The 17,164-nt window shown below is 43.7% G+C and overlaps 1 protein-coding gene across 1 annotated transcript in view; it reads left to right on the top strand.

The window, feature by feature from the left end:
* Positions 1 to 4,424: 4,424 nt before the first annotated feature.
* The window catches only part of ZNRF2 (zinc and ring finger 2), a 54,742-nt gene continuing 42,002 nt past the window's right edge, over positions 4,425 to 17,164 (top strand). Inside the window, exon 1 of the mRNA XM_072329844.1 lies at positions 4,425 to 5,062. Coding sequence (XP_072185945.1) covers positions 4,621 to 5,062 — 442 coding nt within the window. The 5' untranslated portion in view covers positions 4,425 to 4,620. The remainder of the gene's footprint in view (positions 5,063 to 17,164) is intronic.

The following is a 17,164-nucleotide window of genomic DNA, read 5'->3' as shown; positions in this document are numbered from 1 at the left end:
CAGGCTCCCCTGAGAGGTTGTGGATGTCCTGTTTCTGGAGGTGTTCAAGGCTGGATGGGGCCCTGGGCAGCCTGGTCTAGTGTTAGATATGGAGGCTGGTGGCCCTGAATGCAGCAGAAGGGTTGGAGCTTGGTGATCCTTGAGGTCCCTTCCAACCCAAGCCATTCTATGATTCTATGAAATGGCAAGTTCTTATGAATGGCATCTGACACTGGGTACGGTTACCTACTATGGTACACAGTGACTACAATAATACAACCCTGTAGAATGGTCTAGAAATTATTATGGAGAATACATTTTCAAATAAAATTATTCGACTGAAGTGTATATCTTATCATGCTACTTCACAGCACATAGTAATGGAAAGCACAGCACAAATTGCCATTTCTTCAAGTAAATTACTTGAATGAAAGTAACTTCTTGTGTAAATGGTCTTCTTCTTGTGTAAATGGTCAGTCGGTATGTCAAGTCAAATCTCATTTTATTTTTAAGACTAAGTTATCTTTCCCGTGAACATTAGCTTTCTGCATGGGTAACTTGTGTGTACAAAATACAGCATATTGTTTACAGTGTGATAGAAACTTCTGAAAAGCATAAACTTCAAACACAAGGCAGAAGGTTTTAAACAATCTTCCCAAAACAAGGACAAACTTCCTCACAGTAAAAACATAAGTAACCACACATTTCCAGTATAAATTTAGGACCCAAACCTTAGAAGACATTCAGAGCTGCTGAGCTTTTTTAATCCATGAAGACTCATCACAGCATAGAACAGGACTGTTTTTACTGTGTCGGTATAAGTAGATGCATAGATTTTTGCAGGAGTAAAGTCAACACAAGCAAAGTGTTATTCAATGCAAGTAAAAATCTAAGACATTGGATAACAAGGTCTTCTACATCTCTCAGCATACCAGCTGGTTATACACTGGTATCAAAACGCTTCACAAAAAGATGGCTGCCATAGGCTTATGTGTAATTCACGGTCATGTGGACAGGGTAAATGAAACCTATTTCATTTAGCACACAGATGTAAACATATCTGAGGAGAGTGTGGTCTGCCAGATGGCTCAAACTACCTGCAGATGCAAGGCATGTGTACTTTATGCAAGTATTAATTTAGAGGAACAAAACACTTCTGTTTTGCTTCCTCTATGACCAACCAAACTCTTCAAAAGTTTCTCTTTTCAGTATCTGTGGGGAGCTGCTGTGTGGTTGAGTTTATTTTAAAGACCTGAAATATACAACAGCGTAAAAACATCACTGTTCTTTTCCAACCACAGTGTGCACTCCTAGTTTGGTATTCGATCAGAAAATCCCCAAGTCTGATTAGAAGCCTACCTTAGCTACTGGAAAATTAACTGTGTGCTATGAGTTTCTATAGAGCCTTTACAACTCTTCTTTGGAAATGGGTACCTGGTCAATTCTGAAGAGAATTTTAATCTCTAGCTGGCTTCTTGAGTCCAGAGTCAGATGCTTTTGCCAGAGATGAAACTTTGCTTGAGAGCACGCTGAATAGAATCACAGAATCATGAAGGTTGGAAAAGACCACTAAGATCTAGTCCAACCACTGACCCACCCCCTTCATGCCTACTAACCCATGTCCCTCAGTACCACATCTCCACACATCTTAGTCTCCCTGTAAAAGACACTGAAGAGAGCAGGACAGAAGGAGGATAATCCATCAGAATAGCTCACTGACCAAAATGTAGACCCTTGTTCCATTTATCAGAACGTATTTTCCAAGATGTGCAATAGTATGTATTTTTAGCCAGTTTTGGTGAAAAAACAAGCTTATTGCTTTCACTTGCTGATAGACAAGGTAGTGTGACTACAGCTAAAATGGAGGCACACAGTTAATAACAAAGAATAGCAAGTGCATGTGCCTGTCCAAACCAGTTTTTTTCCACTATCCTGGAACAAGAAGGTTAGTTCCTATTTCATGCTTATTTAATTACGAACAAGATTCCTTAGATATGTTTCTACAAGAATAATAACAGCATTCATCCATGTAGGCCTACAGAAGTTAATTTTTTATAACTGTGTATTTTCCACTGAGTCCTTGAGATCTGTGGAAATTTGGTCAGCAGCAACACGTTCTACTTTCTCTGCACACCGTCTCCTCTTGCCAATGATTATTTTCTGCTCTGGGTAGGAAATTGAAATTTTTATGCAAACTACTTCTGAAGCATATTAATGAACAAATGGGTGGAAACTACAGTGCCAGGTACTTGCCTCTACAAGACTTACTGCTTGTAGATAGTCATTCACTAGAAGAAATGTTAGCTTGAAAACTTAACTGTTCTATTGGATATACAGAGCAAATTTCTGTACGTATCTATTCAACCATTTATAAGAGCATGCAGAAAAGATGGAGGTGAGAAATCTAGCTCAGAAGCACGTCATGCTGCTCTTCTGAAGATGCATGTGTTTTCTGGGGTATGCATCCTGTTTAGATTCACACTCGATAGTGAGATCTGCAAACATTAAACACCCCAGGTGCAAAGCAAAAACAGACGCTAAAGGAAAATCACATCTCACTGGGAATATCCATGCTTTCTGAGGAGGCAGGGGCTGTCCTGTTGTCTGCAGCTGAGCCCTTTTCTGTGAGATACTCTATGCTGTTAATTTTCTGACTGTACCACTGAATCACTCTTCAGATGTCTTCAGGCCTTTTTTCCCCCACAGGCTTTACTATTTATTTTTAAATTGAATAAAAGGTTACTCGTAACCAAATAGGATCTATTTAATACCTGCTCAACTCTTAGGATCACCATAAGGAAAATACAGATGGTAGCATGGTACTATGTAGCAATGCAGTACTTCCAAAAGGCTGTTTATCCTAACAGCCAGCCAGCTCCACTGCTACTCACTGGTGGAGATGCTAAGAATGCACTAACAGCTCCTAGCACACTGGCCTCTAACAGGGTGAAACAGGCAACGAGCGTTCTGCAAGCAGCAGAAATTATGAGTCATGTCTGCAACATCCTTTGCCCATGTGAATTCTTGGAATCGAGCAAAAGAGGAGGAATTCCTATGGCAGCTTTTCCTTCTGTGGGAACATTAACGGGATTTCAGCCTTTTCCTGTTGAAATCTCTGAGATTTTTGCCTCCTCCACCATTCAAGCAGAGGTAGCTCTTCTTGCACACCAAGTGGGCTGCACTGTGTCAGAAAGCATCTGTAACAGTGAAGGGGAAAGGCTTGGAGGGGAGGCCTCCACGTCTGTTCACCTGTGAAAATGGGTGTTCTCAGGCACGCTAAAGCAATACTTTGTACGTTAATTCTAGTATTGATCTGTTTTGCTGTATTAATTGTAAAACTGTCTGAGGACTGTGCCACAGGCAGGAGTGCAGCCGGAGCCCAGTCCCAAGATGGCACACGGCGCTGCCTGACAGCCACATGCCACATCCGACAGCAGGCGGTAACCTATAGAACAAGCTGTCACCTTGTGGGGCTGACTGTAGGAATCACATTTGTGTACATTCAAAGCGTAAGACACTCAACATCACGTACCATTAAGGAACCGAGTATTTCTGCTCGACTTTTTTCACTTTGAGCAAACCGAGCCCGTTAGCCACACAGGTATAATTCACAGCACCAGAATTTGTGCGCAGTTTCTATTTGTGTATTGCATTCAGCAACCGGGAGATTCCTCTGAGCGAGGACAACCTCCATCCGCCCCGGCCATGAGCCGGACTCAGGGCTGCACCACCCCGGCACACGGCTTCTCCGAGAGGCCACTGATCGCCAGGAGCCGCGTCAGGACAGCCTTCCTGCCCCCCCCCCCCCCCCCGGGCACCCCGAGGAACGACACAGACAAACTTGGCGGCTGCACGTTGTATTAGAACCACTACAGCTGCACAAGGCGACGCGCAGGACGGCCGCCCCTCAGCCCGCGGCCCCGCCGCCAGTCAGACGGAGAGACGCAACTCGCCTCGCCGCGGCCCTCGCTCCCGCCTCCCCGCGGCCGGCGGGCACCGCCGCCAACGGCCGCCCCTAACGGCCGCAGCACCGGCTGCCGGCGGCGGTTGAGGCTTTAACCCCTTCCCCTCCCCGGTCGCGCCCTCCGGTCCGAGCGGGGTATCGCCTCAGCCCCGTGAGGCGACTGCGGAGACGAGCTCCGCCGCCGGCCTCGCCCTCAGCGCCGCCCCGCACCTTGCGTGAGGAGGGGGGCGGGCGGCTCCGCTCCGGGGACCGACACCCCGCCGCGCAGAGGGAAGGAAGGCGCGGCGAGCCACCCGCAGCCCGCTCCCCGCGCGGGGCCGCCCCCAGTATGGCGACAGCGTAGAGGAGCGGCCGTGCCGCGGTGCCCGCCCCTTCCCGCCTCCCTCGGCACAGCGCGGCGCGCCGCGGGCGAGCGAGCGGCTTCGGCGGGGCGGCTGCCGCCGGTGCCCCCCAGAGCGCGCGGCGGGATGGCGGCGGCGGGGCCGAACGGCGGCGCGGCGGCAGGCGGCAGCGTGCCGAGCAGCTCACGGCGGCGCCCCGCACCCGCCGGCAGCGGCCGCGCCGGGACCGCCAGCTGAGCCGGATCGCGGCGGGCGGCTCTCCACTCACGGCACCGACGCACCGAGCGACGCGTTCCCGCGCCCGGCGCCTTCCTCTCAGAAGGGCAGCGGGGGACCATGGGCGCGAAGCAGAGCAGCCCCACCGCCGCCAACGGCCGCACCCGGGCGTACTCGGGCGGGGATTTACCTTCCTCCAGCGGCGGCGGCGGCGCTAACGGGACCGGCGGGCGGGCGGCGAGCGGGCGCTACCCGCACCTGGCGGCGGCGCCCCACGGCGCTCCCGGCGGATCGGCGGCGGCGGCGGCGACGGGGGGCGCGGCGGGCTCGGCGCCCCGCAGCAGGTCCCTGGGAGGTGCCGGCGCCGCGGCGGCCCGCGCCGCGCAGTCCGCCTTCAACATCCCCCACAGCAGCGGCCCCTACGGCTCGCAGGACTCGGTGAGCAGCACCCCGGAGGAGGGCGGCCGGGACCGGCCCGCGGGGGGCGGCGGCGGATCGGCCGGCGGGCCCCGGCTGGTGATCGGCTCGCTACCCGCGCACCTCTCGCCGCACCTGTTCGGAGGTAAGGGCGGCCCGGCGGGCGGGAGGCGCGGGGAAAAGGGGTTGGGGGGGGGGCGGGAGGGCGGCCTCTCCGTGCCCGTCGAGGCTGGAGCCCGCCCGGTTCGCTGGGGAGCCGCCGTTTCCCGGTGTTTGTAAAGAGTTTTTGGGAAGTGGGGGCTGAAAACTGGAAGCGAACCCGGGGCGGCGCGGCCAGCACGGTTAGGAGGAAACGGAGCCTCCCGGCCGCCGACTTTAGACTTTAATAGCTGTAATCAGTGCCCGTGTAAATACTCCTGCCTACTACTTACATAATTAGAATTTAATTGGATCATGTGTCTCGGCCGTTTATTCTAAAATCGGGCCAAACCCCTCTTTAGATGCTGATCGCAACTTGGCCGACGCTCGTGCCTTCGAAGCTCTCGTGTTCTCAGTTTTGCGAGTTGAGAAAAAGAGAAGCGAAAGAAAGTTGTTATTTCCCCTAAGAGAGGGGCGCGGAGGGCAGCTGTCTGCGTTTCCCTACGCAGGCGGTCCCGGGGACGGCCACGTGCGTTGGGCAGCAGAGGAGCAGGAGGCGAACCAGCAGCCCGGGCTCGCCGTGGAGCAGAGGCCCTTTGAGAAGTGCATTAGACTTGGAGCGAGTGGGTGCAGCTTTTGTGTCTTTCTAGTTTTATTTGTTTAGCTAGTAGAGGGTTTGCGTTTTACTGCCTGGATTCTCTCCTTTATAGTTAAGAGCCTGCACGGAAACTGCCAACTGCTTGCAGCACTACTCATTCTAAAGGTCGCTGTTTGTACTGGTCACGCATTCAGGTGCAAGGTGACATTTTCCAGTGGATTCATTCTTTTGATAAAGCCAATATTTATCATGGAATACATGTCTTACAGGCAGTCTGAATACCGACAGGCTTCCCCAACAGCTTTATTCTGAGTAGGGCAGGACTAACATCAAATTACCACGTTTCTGTATTGCAATTAATGGACTCGTGCCTGGTGTTTGCAGCAGACTGGGTTCCCTTCCCTCCTGTGGTGCGACCTGTTGGCAACTGAAGCCTGGTGGGGTGCTCAGAGCTCTGTCACGTGCCCACCGCTGTACTGACCTGGGGGCACCAGAGCTGTCACTGCCTGCAGCCAAAGCCATCTCCTCCCTGTGCAGCGCTGGGATGCAACAGGGAGCTGCCAAGCCCTGTCATGTTAAAGGTCTATTTGCCCTGAAGAAAACTACTGCTGTCATAGCACTGAGCTGCTGAATAACAGTACTTTGTTGCAGGGGTACTCGCTATAGTGTCAGGATAGCTTGCTGGAGGTAGGTGCATATGTTTCTTTTAGTGAGGAAAAGATGCCCTTCTATGAGTGTTGTGAGGTTCATGCTAAGCACAAGGGAATTAAAGCGTATAGCTTTAACGTTGTTCAGAAGAAAAACTTCTTTTTTTCTCCTTGCCTGAATATTATCTGACAGCCTGCCTTGCTTCAAGGAAGCTCTGAATTAAATGTAAGTGCTGTAATGAGGAGCAATGATCTACCTAGCAAACTGGTCACATGCAAGAAGGTCTCTTCAAAACAACTCTGAACTTGATTATGCTTTTTTTATGGCATGTCATAATGCATTAATTACTTTACAACAGCTTGTCTTATCTTCTACAAATCTCTGAAACTGGGCTACTAAAGGGGATGTAGGTTGAGATGAAGCAGAGCTTATTGCTTCTGCTGGTGCAGAAGAAGCACCAGCAGAGGTGCATTCTCTTCAACTCCTCATGAAAGAACAAGGAATGCCATATGTTGGGATTTTAGTAGCCAGCGTTAAAATAGACTCTCCATAGGTGGTCATGAGATGATCGTAAATCATTTTGCTTTTTCTGTTCGAAAAATCTTAGTATTTCTTATCAGAATGAGTAACTGTTTAACTGGGATACTGCAGTGCTTGTGAAAAAGACCTCATTTGGTATACTCCTTTTTTACAACTTAAATATTTTGTGATATCAGTGACACAACCAGATGACGCTGACTGGAGACACCCCAGTTTAGTTGCAGGCTGTGTGTTTTCTCTATTTCTCATACCAATTAGGTGCTTGGAATGTGTATCCTCACTGAAGATCATAACTTGGTATCCTCAGCATGGTGAAAAATAACTTGAAGGAGTGTTTTTGACCTGACGGTAACTAGCTCAAGCTTGTTTAGGTGTGGTATCTGGCATTTAACTTGTGTATTAAATGCATGCTGAAAGTACCCTCCCTTGTTTTGTAACTTGCAAACAGAATTGTTTCTTTTTGTCTTGAAAACACCAAAATTAATTTGTAGAATTAGCACAATGATTCTATTCAAATTTAAAAAAAAAAAGAAGAATAAGAATAATAAGTTGAACTAAATTTTTGCCTGTTTATAGTTTTAGGGATACTGCTTGGCTTCATCAATCAGTGATGTGTGGGTGGGTGTTGCATTTGTTTGATTACTGTAATTAATTTACCATTAGCGAATTACACTGTACTGTCATTTTTAGTGAGCAGCTTTATATACAGAAGAGGAATACATACATATTAATTCTCTAATGTAACATTTAAATCCATACTATGCTTATTACTATACTAGAATATAGAAAGCATTGTATTTTCATATGTTATCATATTGGAGAATATGATGATTTAGTTGCTCTGTTCCTTTGACTAGATTTGCAGTAACAGCAGCCTTGTCTACCTCTGAGGATCTAGTGGTCCTGTCTGACCTCAGGCTTGTGTACCTCACAGCGAGAAGGTAATGGAGTAAACACTGCTATGCACCCTTGTGTCTTAGCTCAGATTAACGTGCACAGACAAACTGAGGCCCTGCTCTCAGAAAATAAAAGAACCCCAAGCCATGTTAAAGTCTGTGCTATGGGCACTTATGGAGTAGTCTTAGAGTGCTAAGCAGAATGAGACCCAAATTCCATGAGATCTTAGGGCACTCCCAGATGTAGAGGACAAACCTACGCATTATGTTCAAGCACTCTCTTGCAACGCAATGCCAAGTTCCAGTTTCCTATAAGGTGATAACACTGCTGTCAGGAGTTTAAACCAGTAGTTTCCCGTTTTGTCCCTCAGCAAATGGGACTTCCCCTTTCTTCCAGCCCCAAAGTAAATATTCTTACCTTTTCTTAAGAACAGCATGCTAAAGAGTTGGTCTTGACATCCACAAGTGATTTCATTTTTTCCACTGTTTTTATGCAGTGAGTGTTTCTGCACAGACTGCCAGCTGCAGCTATAGCTCTAACCTGCTTTTGTCAGTAATGCTTGTCACTATCAGCTCAAACTGGAGCTTCTTTCAGAATTTTCTTTTATTTGGGTAACTGCTGAAGCGTTGATTTCATCATTTGAAATGTTGGTAGCTCCTTATTATCCCTCTTTCTTTGTGATCTTTTTCCAAGTGGTCACAACAGGGAGAATTGTTGGTGAAAACACGTTAGAAATACACATAGCACTCAGAATTGAACAGAGTTGAGTTGCTTCTTGAGAATGTTGCAATAAGACTATAATAAAAACTTAAACATACATCTTTGTTTAGAAGTGTCTTAAGAAAAACTATGTAAAAATGCAACTGTAGATTGCAAAAATCTTGCATGCTTTTTAAAATTATTATTTTTCCAGTTTCCACATCAGTTCTTCATTAATATTTATTGTGAAGAAAACTTACAAGCATTACTTGAAATCTCAGATTGTGTCTCACTTTTATATGGTGCATGGGAAGAAAGATGTTAAATGCATAATGTTATTGGGAAGAACTGTTGACATCTTTCACGTCTGCTTTGGAGTGTTAATTTGACATTAGGTTGCTTCTTTACGTTATTAGGGGGAAGAAGTTTGTAGTGTTCTTCTTTAGCCAAATAATGATCAGGCTTTTTCATGAAGCATACGTTGCAGTGCAGGATTTACTGCCAGCCACTGACTGTATGTAATGCTTTCTGGGTAGAACCTTTCACGTGTTTTGCAGTAGCATTTGTTTGCAATAGTAGCTGGTAGAGGTGATGGCTGAATTCTCCAGGCTATGGAAAAAGGTTCCCTTCATCTTTCTCATACCTTTGTTCAGGAGGAAAGTATCTTCTGGTCCCTTCCTTGTCCTTCTATCTCAAAAGTACTGTTGATTTGCGAAATCATGAGTGTGAAACTCCTAAACGCTTCAGATTTTAGTGCAGTTCCTGTTTTGCCAGTGAAGTTTGTAGCTTCGAGGTCTTTGCCTCCTGACGTGGGAGGAGTGTTGGGAAGTGTGCTTTGCTCTGAGACTTTTGGGATATCCTCTATGTGTCTGTGATTTGTGTCAGGAACAGCGAAACTTACTATTGCAGTTTCACCCTGTTATCCAACATTTGAGGAAGGCCAGTTCATCTTCAGTACAACATATACTTCTCTAAATTGCCCCCCAGCCATTCAGAATGAGGAAAGGTTGTAAGGTTGTGGTCTAATAAAAGATATTGCTTTTCCATATAGACTCTACTTTTTTCTTTAGGGATACTGTAACACAGCCATATGCTCTTGTAAACATAATAAAAATAAAAATCCCACGTGGACTTTCAGATAGTTTGACTGTTGCTGTTCAAAGGTCTTCCAAGATGCAGCACTGTGAAAACCAATAGACTGTGTTTGCTTTGGTGATTTGATTAGTTTCTGTTCTCTTGGCTGCAGCGGTGACTCCATCATAACCATGTTTTTACACTTTGGGAAAAGGAGAGTCATAGTCATGAGAGGCTGTCTTTATTGTGCTTCTTGTAGAGGAAGGCTGAAGTGGAGACCATTTTGCAAGTTGAGAGAAGTCCAAACGTATCTATACATGTATGTATACCTTTACAAAAAACATAGGTTGTGAAGGAGATGGATGTGTGCCTTATTTTTTCATCAGTTTTACATATGAATTCACTTCAAAGTGAAAGAGAGGAGTTGCTTCAGCAGTTGCTGAAGATATGGGAGGTTCTGGAAATCTATTAGCATCCTATTAACTAAAATGCAGGTTAAAAAAAATCCATTGTGCTAGGAAAACAGTTCAAGGATAAATCTGTTGATAAGGAGCTCTTGAAGGACTCTGCTGACAGGTGAGTTTGAGGAATCTGATCGCTTTTCAAGGTCATGCTGTCCTGTGTTTAGGAGGCTCTTCTGTTATTCGTGTCTACATATAGTGGGCAACATAGAGCTCCCGGCAGTCAGCAGAGACATAAACTCTCCTAAGGAACAGTTGGAGGACAAGAGAAAGAAGCAAAAAGTCCACCTTTATCACCACCTGCCCTAGCTCAGAGTGGTTATAGCCTCAAATGTTACATGTTTGGACAAATGAGCTAAGAGAACTAAGGTGCACTGCTGTCAAGCAGTGCTGGGGAATCTCCTGGGTTGTTTTAGTTCCCTTCAGATGGGGATACAGCCAGGTCTCTGTGATGATGGGATTGGGGTGCCTGGACTAAAGGCAGAGGCAAGTGATTGAGTAGCTTTGAAAGGCTGCTTTTCTTCTTCCAGCCTGGTAAACAAAAGAGGTTAGAAGAAACTGAATAGTAAGAATGGTTGTACTGCATTTAGAAGAAAAACTTAAATAGTTAATGGTCTGAATAAGAGGAAACAGCTTAATTATAATGCTGTATACAAATATTTTTTCTGGCTGTCAGGGTGGCGATAACATCTGACAGCCTTTAGAGTGCCAGTTCAAACAGGGCCTTCCTCTTTAATTTCTTCCGACTACCTAATCCAACTCTGGTATCCTGACAGTGTGTCTTTCCGTGTGTTCTCGCATAATTGCAGACTACACTCCAACAGCCTTCCATGTCATTTCTTTGTCTTGTAAAAAAAGCCTTTTGTCACTGCTGAAAATTCAGAACTATTTTTATAACGCATTGCCTACCCATCTGCTTGGGTAAGTTCTCTCCTGTTCTTGGCAGCTGTTCATGGAAAAGTTCATCACGTAGATGTTCTTGATTTGCTGTCTGATCCTTGCATGAAACTTTTAGGAATAACGTTATGAAGGTTTTTGGGGTAGGTTTTCTGTGCTACTTGCAGATGCATGAACCAAACTTGTATTATTTTCAAGATTCTTCTGAAATGTGTCTACTGCTCATTAGTGCTTTAATTAGTTTCAGGAGAGGCTCATGTTTGTTTCTGCATATTCTGTTTGTTTACTGTGGTAATGAAACACATTGTTCTTGCATATTTTTAACCTCTGAAAAGGAAGAGTGAGAAACCCTTATTTTCTCTGATTTTTTGTTTTGATGTGTACCTGATAAATCAGAAGAAAATGATTATTGTTAATAATAATAATAATAAATAAATAAAACAAAAACCTGAGTAAGACCAAAACAGCGTTTCATATGCATACAGGAAATTATTGTCTGCTCTCTGCTTAGATATCTCCTAAACAAATGCCTATGTTCCCAAGGCTGTCTTTCCTTTGTTGTGACTTTCATAACGATGTCTTGGTGTGTATCCAGAGCTCACTGGTGTCTGTTATTTGATAGGCTACAAATTCCTGACACCTGCAGAAACGGGGAGGGTAAGCTGTAGTAGGAATGAGGATTGTTCTTGCTTTCACTCAGCAGCATGTGCTGCTTCTGCTCTCTGTGTTTAAACTGTATTGACCTGGGGAGATCAGGAAACACACAGAAAATTCTTGCAGGGTTTGGGATTACCCAGACAGGTTGTGGATGCTCCCACCCTGGAGGCGTTGAAGGTCAGGCTGGATGGGGCTGTGAGCAACCTGGTCTAGAGGGAGGTGTCCCTGCCTATAGCAGGGGGGTTGGAGTGAGATGATCTTAAGGGTCCTTTCCAACCCAGGCCATTCTATGATTCTGTGTTTGACAGGTTGCCAGATACAATGTGAACTTGTGTGATTCTACTGTAACTTGCAGACTTCTCCTGGAACTGATCTACCTGGCTTATTTTCTGCTTGTTTGCTCTGTCTAAAAATCAGACCACCCCAGACTGTGAATAGTCCCCAAAGAGTGGGTGTGCTGCATGCCATTGTGGATATTTTTAGTAGATTCTGTTTGCTGACTGACTTAGTGCGCTATAAATACAGCGTTCTCATCTGGCATGCACTTTACGTGTCTTCTAGTAACTTATAATAAATTCATCTAAGAATGCTGTCAAGAAAAAAATGAGCTGTTACAATTAGTTTGGCTTTCCATACCAGGTGTCACTTATATAAAGCAATTATTTAGATGCACTTTAATTGTAAATGGTTTTTGAAAATATCAGTATTTCAAAACACTTTCTAGTTGGTCTGCAGTAATTAGTCTCTATGTCAGATTGATTTACAGTGTGATTTCAGTACTGTTTTAAAAATTGAATGTGAAATTTCTAGTTATGAGAGGTTAGTTGAGTGACTAGGGTGTTATCAGTGCTAGGTGATTACAAGCTATGTCAGTACTGGCACATCTCCTGAACATGCATAATGGCTATTCTCCTTTAGTTTTTTAGTGGTCTTTGGTGGTTATATATGACCTTTTATCAACAGATATCTGTCATGCTAGTGATCAACCTTTTAAGTGTACTTAAAGATCGAATATTTTACTTCCAGGAAAAGTGTTCAAAAGAGTTTCAGACTTGTGTCATTTCTTGACACTACAGAATGTAGTACGTTGGAGAAGACTGTTGATTTGTGAAAAGTGGACGAGGTCTAAGCTTTATGAAAACCACTTGGCCTGACAGCGATGTTGAGATTGCTTGATCCTGTCCACACAGGTAGGCAGGTTAAAACTGTCAGGAAGCATAAGGTCTCAGAGTGGTTGTCTTTCAGAAGCATTCTGGTTCTTAAATTCTGTAAAGTGTTGATTTTCTTTTAGGGTCTGGCCTCTTTAAGTTGTAGTCATGGTAATTGTGATTAATGGGTAATTGTTTTTAAAGCTCATTGAATATTTGTACTTTTTTTTTCTATTAAGTGACAGAATCAAATATTTCCTGCAGATCCTGCTTTCAGTAGGGCTAGGAAAGTCATGAATCTGAGAATTCTTTCCTACAGATTCTTTTCAACACTTTGAAGAAAAATAATAATTATTCTCAAAACATACAGCCTTCATCAATGCTAAGTATCACCTGCCTTATGTTTACTGTAACAGATATAGCAGCCTTTATCTTCAAAATCGTTATTTATATATGAGTGTTGCTTGATTTTTTAGTATTTTAATGATTTGATTTTTACCACCATTTTAGATATTTTTTTTATCACACTGATGAGAATGCTAGCGTGCAGATTTTATATTTTAACTTGGTGTTTTGTTGGTTCAAAATGTGCACTCAGCAGTAGAGCCAGAAGTATCCCGAAAATGTACTAGAGGGGAAGTTCTTGCATTTTGCCATCCACACATTTTTTTTCTTCCATATCTCCAATTGTGCCAGTAGTTTATTAGTTAATGAATGAAAATGGCAGGTGTAGCTAATGAGTGTAGGTTTGGTATTAAGTAAGAGTGTAGCATGTTGTTGTTTGTAAGCAAGAGAGAGGAGGAGGAAGAACCATGTATGGAACAGTGGTGTGGGCTATGTTACTCCTATCTAGAAGGAATCAGGATGCACAGATGTGTGTTAATATAGTTGTTATCCAGTTAATCTGTGATCCTTAACACACTAGGGTTGTATGTATTGCTTCTTGAGAGCCTCTCCTTTTTAATTTCCATTTCTCTGCCCTGGTGTAGCTTTCTGCTTGGATGAGATATTGAACTTACGATGCCAGTACTGAAGCACTATTGGAAACAAAACGGCAACAAAAAAATCTACATAAATACTAATTTAGGAGCATTTTAAATATCCAGCTATGTTCAAAAACAAACAAAAACACAATCAAAACCATAAAAGAGAAGTATCTCCAGGTTTGTTTTTTTTTCCCCACAAAGACATAATTTTGGAAATTATATTTAATTCTTTTTTTAATTCTTTACTCCCAGTTTTTATGGGGAAAGAACACTGCAGTTAAACCTACCAAAATAATTACTTGTATATGAGGCCCCTGTAATTAAATCAATGAATACTGCGCATGCAAAACTTTCAGCATATTCACAGATCTGCCTTGAAGAATATGGTATGGTATAGTATAGTGAGATTTATAGAACAGTTATAGCCTTTTTTGTGTGCTTTTTATCCTCCTGACCTGAAACTCTTACTAATAGTAAGCTAATTTTGTTGGTAGCTTCCTAACCCTGAAATTCAGTGAACTGTATGAAAAATAAGCCTCATTTAAATGTTCCGGGAATGTTTCCACAGGTAGTAGTCCATAGAGGAAAAGGACAGAAGAAAGGTACTTTGCCAACTTCAGTCAGTTCCTGGTGTATATACAGTACTTCAACACTGCATCTTCCTTTGTTTGCACTGTGCTGGAAAACAATAGGCCTTGCTCCTAACACTGTAAATGAATTTTCATGTTTGTATTTAGGTTCATAGGCAGACAATGTCTTTTCTTTCAAAAGTTTACACAAAAGGGTTATAAAAACAGATCTAAGGAAAGGTCATGCGTGAGCAAAAAGTATTTTTTGTTGATGATCATAGTGTTTGAAGAGACCTTGAGGTTAATGGTTCCTTTTCAGCACTGAAGTGTGGGTTCGGCTAGATTTAGTCCATTCTGACCAGATAATGTTAATCTCTCTCTCTCTCTCTCTCTCTCTCTCTCTCTCTTTTTTTTTCTCCCCCTCTCTTTATTTCTTAGTGGAAAGCCACCTCATTTCCTGGGTATTTTATTTTGACAACTAATGTTGCCATTGGAAAACTTTCCCCAGTAGCTTTCTCCTAGTTTCACAACTGGTTCCCAATTCTGAATATGCAAGGTTGCAGTTGGTGAATTTTTTTACTAGAATAGTTTGTTACAAGTATGAAGGGCTTTTCTAATGTATGTAGCTGCACTTGATTCTTTCTAGCCATTAGGTTTGACTTTGGCAACAGTTGTAGTCTCAAAATGTAACTGAAAGGACATTTACTCTGCTGTTACAGTTTAGTATCTCAGTTTTTGTATCTACTTTGCATTGAGCTTGTAGAGAGCTCTAGTTTGCTGGGCGCCAGACAAAGAAGGACCAGGGTAGTAATGAGACAGACAATATTTGACAACAAAAACCTGTCATAAAACACTTCAGTTGCTGTTTCTGTCAGGGATTGTCTGTGTAACCAGATCCGGGAGGTTTGACTGATAACAGAAATTTTTAAAAATTAACTTGCTATAGAGAATTGTGTTGCATTACTGTTTGGGTTGACTGCTGTATGGGAATAGTTAAATCATGGCCTGAACCACCCTGGTAAATGGGTGCAGCCATCCCTGGGAGCACAGCTGGAAGCAATACACCTGTGCAACAGGTAGAGATGGAGTCAGTCTCCACCCCTCCCAAACCTCATTTAAGGGCTGGCCATGACCAGGGAGAGGTCTCTACTTGGAGATTGCCTCCTTTGGTATGCCTTGGTCCACAGAAAAGGATAAACATTTCCTTGTTTATTATGAGACTGTGATCTCTGTCTTGTGTGGGTGATCCTAAACTGTTTTAAAGCAGCTGTATCTGCTTCCAAACTTTTCAAAGGACTTGATTCTGATTGGCTTGACATGTGTTAATGTATTTCTTCGTGTCATCGTTGTAGTACCTGTCTAAGTGCACTTTGCAGCTGGTTTAACAGAAGATTGATGATCAAGGAAAACTGGTTCAGTGTTCGGTTACTCCCCAAAGCCCAGCAGAGCCCTCACGCGCAGAAGCCAGCCTCGGGCAGCCCACGGCCTGTTCAGCACCCGCGCTATGGACAGCTCCGGCAGGAGCCCCTCCAGGCGCGTTGGAGCCGGCGGCGGAGCTGGTGTGGTGCCAGCTCGTATGTGGGGTGCTGAGCCGGGCTGGCGGCCCGCGAGAGACTCATTTCCACCAGTGCCAGCGGTACAAAAGGCAGCTTTGACAGCTCTCGTGGGGTGGGCTGGATAAACTTTCTCCGGAAGGCTCAGAAGTCTAACTAGTACATTTACAGGTCAGTTGTGATTTTTACTTATCCCAGGGAAGAGATGTCTTGTCAGATTTTACAGACATTGGCAATCTGTTTTCCTTATTGTTAGGTTCACCTTCTTCCCCCTCTCCACCCCCCCTTTTTAGTTTGGTGTGGCTTAACATCTTCCTGCAGATAGATCCCGCTCCCTACTCAAACTTTTGTTAATCTTGTAGTTTCAACTGGGCCTTACTGCCTGTTTCCTTCCAGCAAGTGGGAGCTGAAAAATGAAAAGCAGTCTATACCGATTTTTTTTCTGTTATCATGCTGCTGTTCAGTTATCTTTGAAGCAGTATGACATCCCTTTTTAAAAATTAGATGAATGAAATATTTGATTTTAAAAGTTAAAATCTTGGAGAAACTTCAAGGTACACAAATCCAATATGTTTTGAATTAATGTTAGAAAAATGCTTTGAGCTGTAGGAGGCTCGCTGAAAGATTAACCTTTTGAAATAACATTAGTTTTTCATGACAAGAGGTTAGAATTCAGAAATTAGTATTCTGAAGTACTTCTGAAGGGAGATAATTTTGCATTCTGTAGTTTGCTGAGGAAGCAAGATCAGATTCATCATTCATGTTGAAGAAAAAGAACAAAATGTGTAAATATTTAATTTCACTTAATAGCTTTCAAAGCCAGGATGGAAAACACAGCAATACTTTGATTCATGTGTGAAAAGAGGGTTTGTAAATATGGCAGTGACCTTTTTGCTTTCTTTTTGTGACCCTGCATGCTGAGAGCTAAGTGGATTTTGGTTTTTTGTTTTTCCCTATTGTTAAGTGCAGCTTATTTATTTTATTTTATTTTTCTGACTTACTGATATCTTTGTAGAAATGTTGCAGGGTTTTCCTTAGGGGTGGGAGTCATAAAGTAAAACTTATTTCATTTTAATGTGGAAGTGTTTTTAATGTATTACCCTGCCCTTATACTAGCTTCTGTAAGAACATCAGTAGCTTCATACAGTTTACTAATAAACAAAAAATGAAACCACGTGATAGTGATAGAACAAGGGGGAATTGTTTAAGATGAGGAGATTTAGGTTAGACATTAGGAGGAAATTTTTGACTCAGAAGGTGGTGACACACTGGATCAGGTTGTCCTGGAGGCATTCAAGGCCAAGCTGTATATGGGCAATGATTGTCAACCCTGCCCATAGCAGGGTGGTTGAATCCAGATGATCTTTAAGGTCCTTTGCAAC

The sequence above is a fragment of the Excalfactoria chinensis genome, chromosome 2 (assembly GCF_039878825.1).
Source record: "Excalfactoria chinensis isolate bCotChi1 chromosome 2, bCotChi1.hap2, whole genome shotgun sequence".
Taxonomy (NCBI): domain Eukaryota; kingdom Metazoa; phylum Chordata; class Aves; order Galliformes; family Phasianidae; genus Excalfactoria; species Excalfactoria chinensis.
Note: the sequence above shows the minus strand (reverse complement) of the source record. Positions and strands in the feature narration are given on the sequence as shown.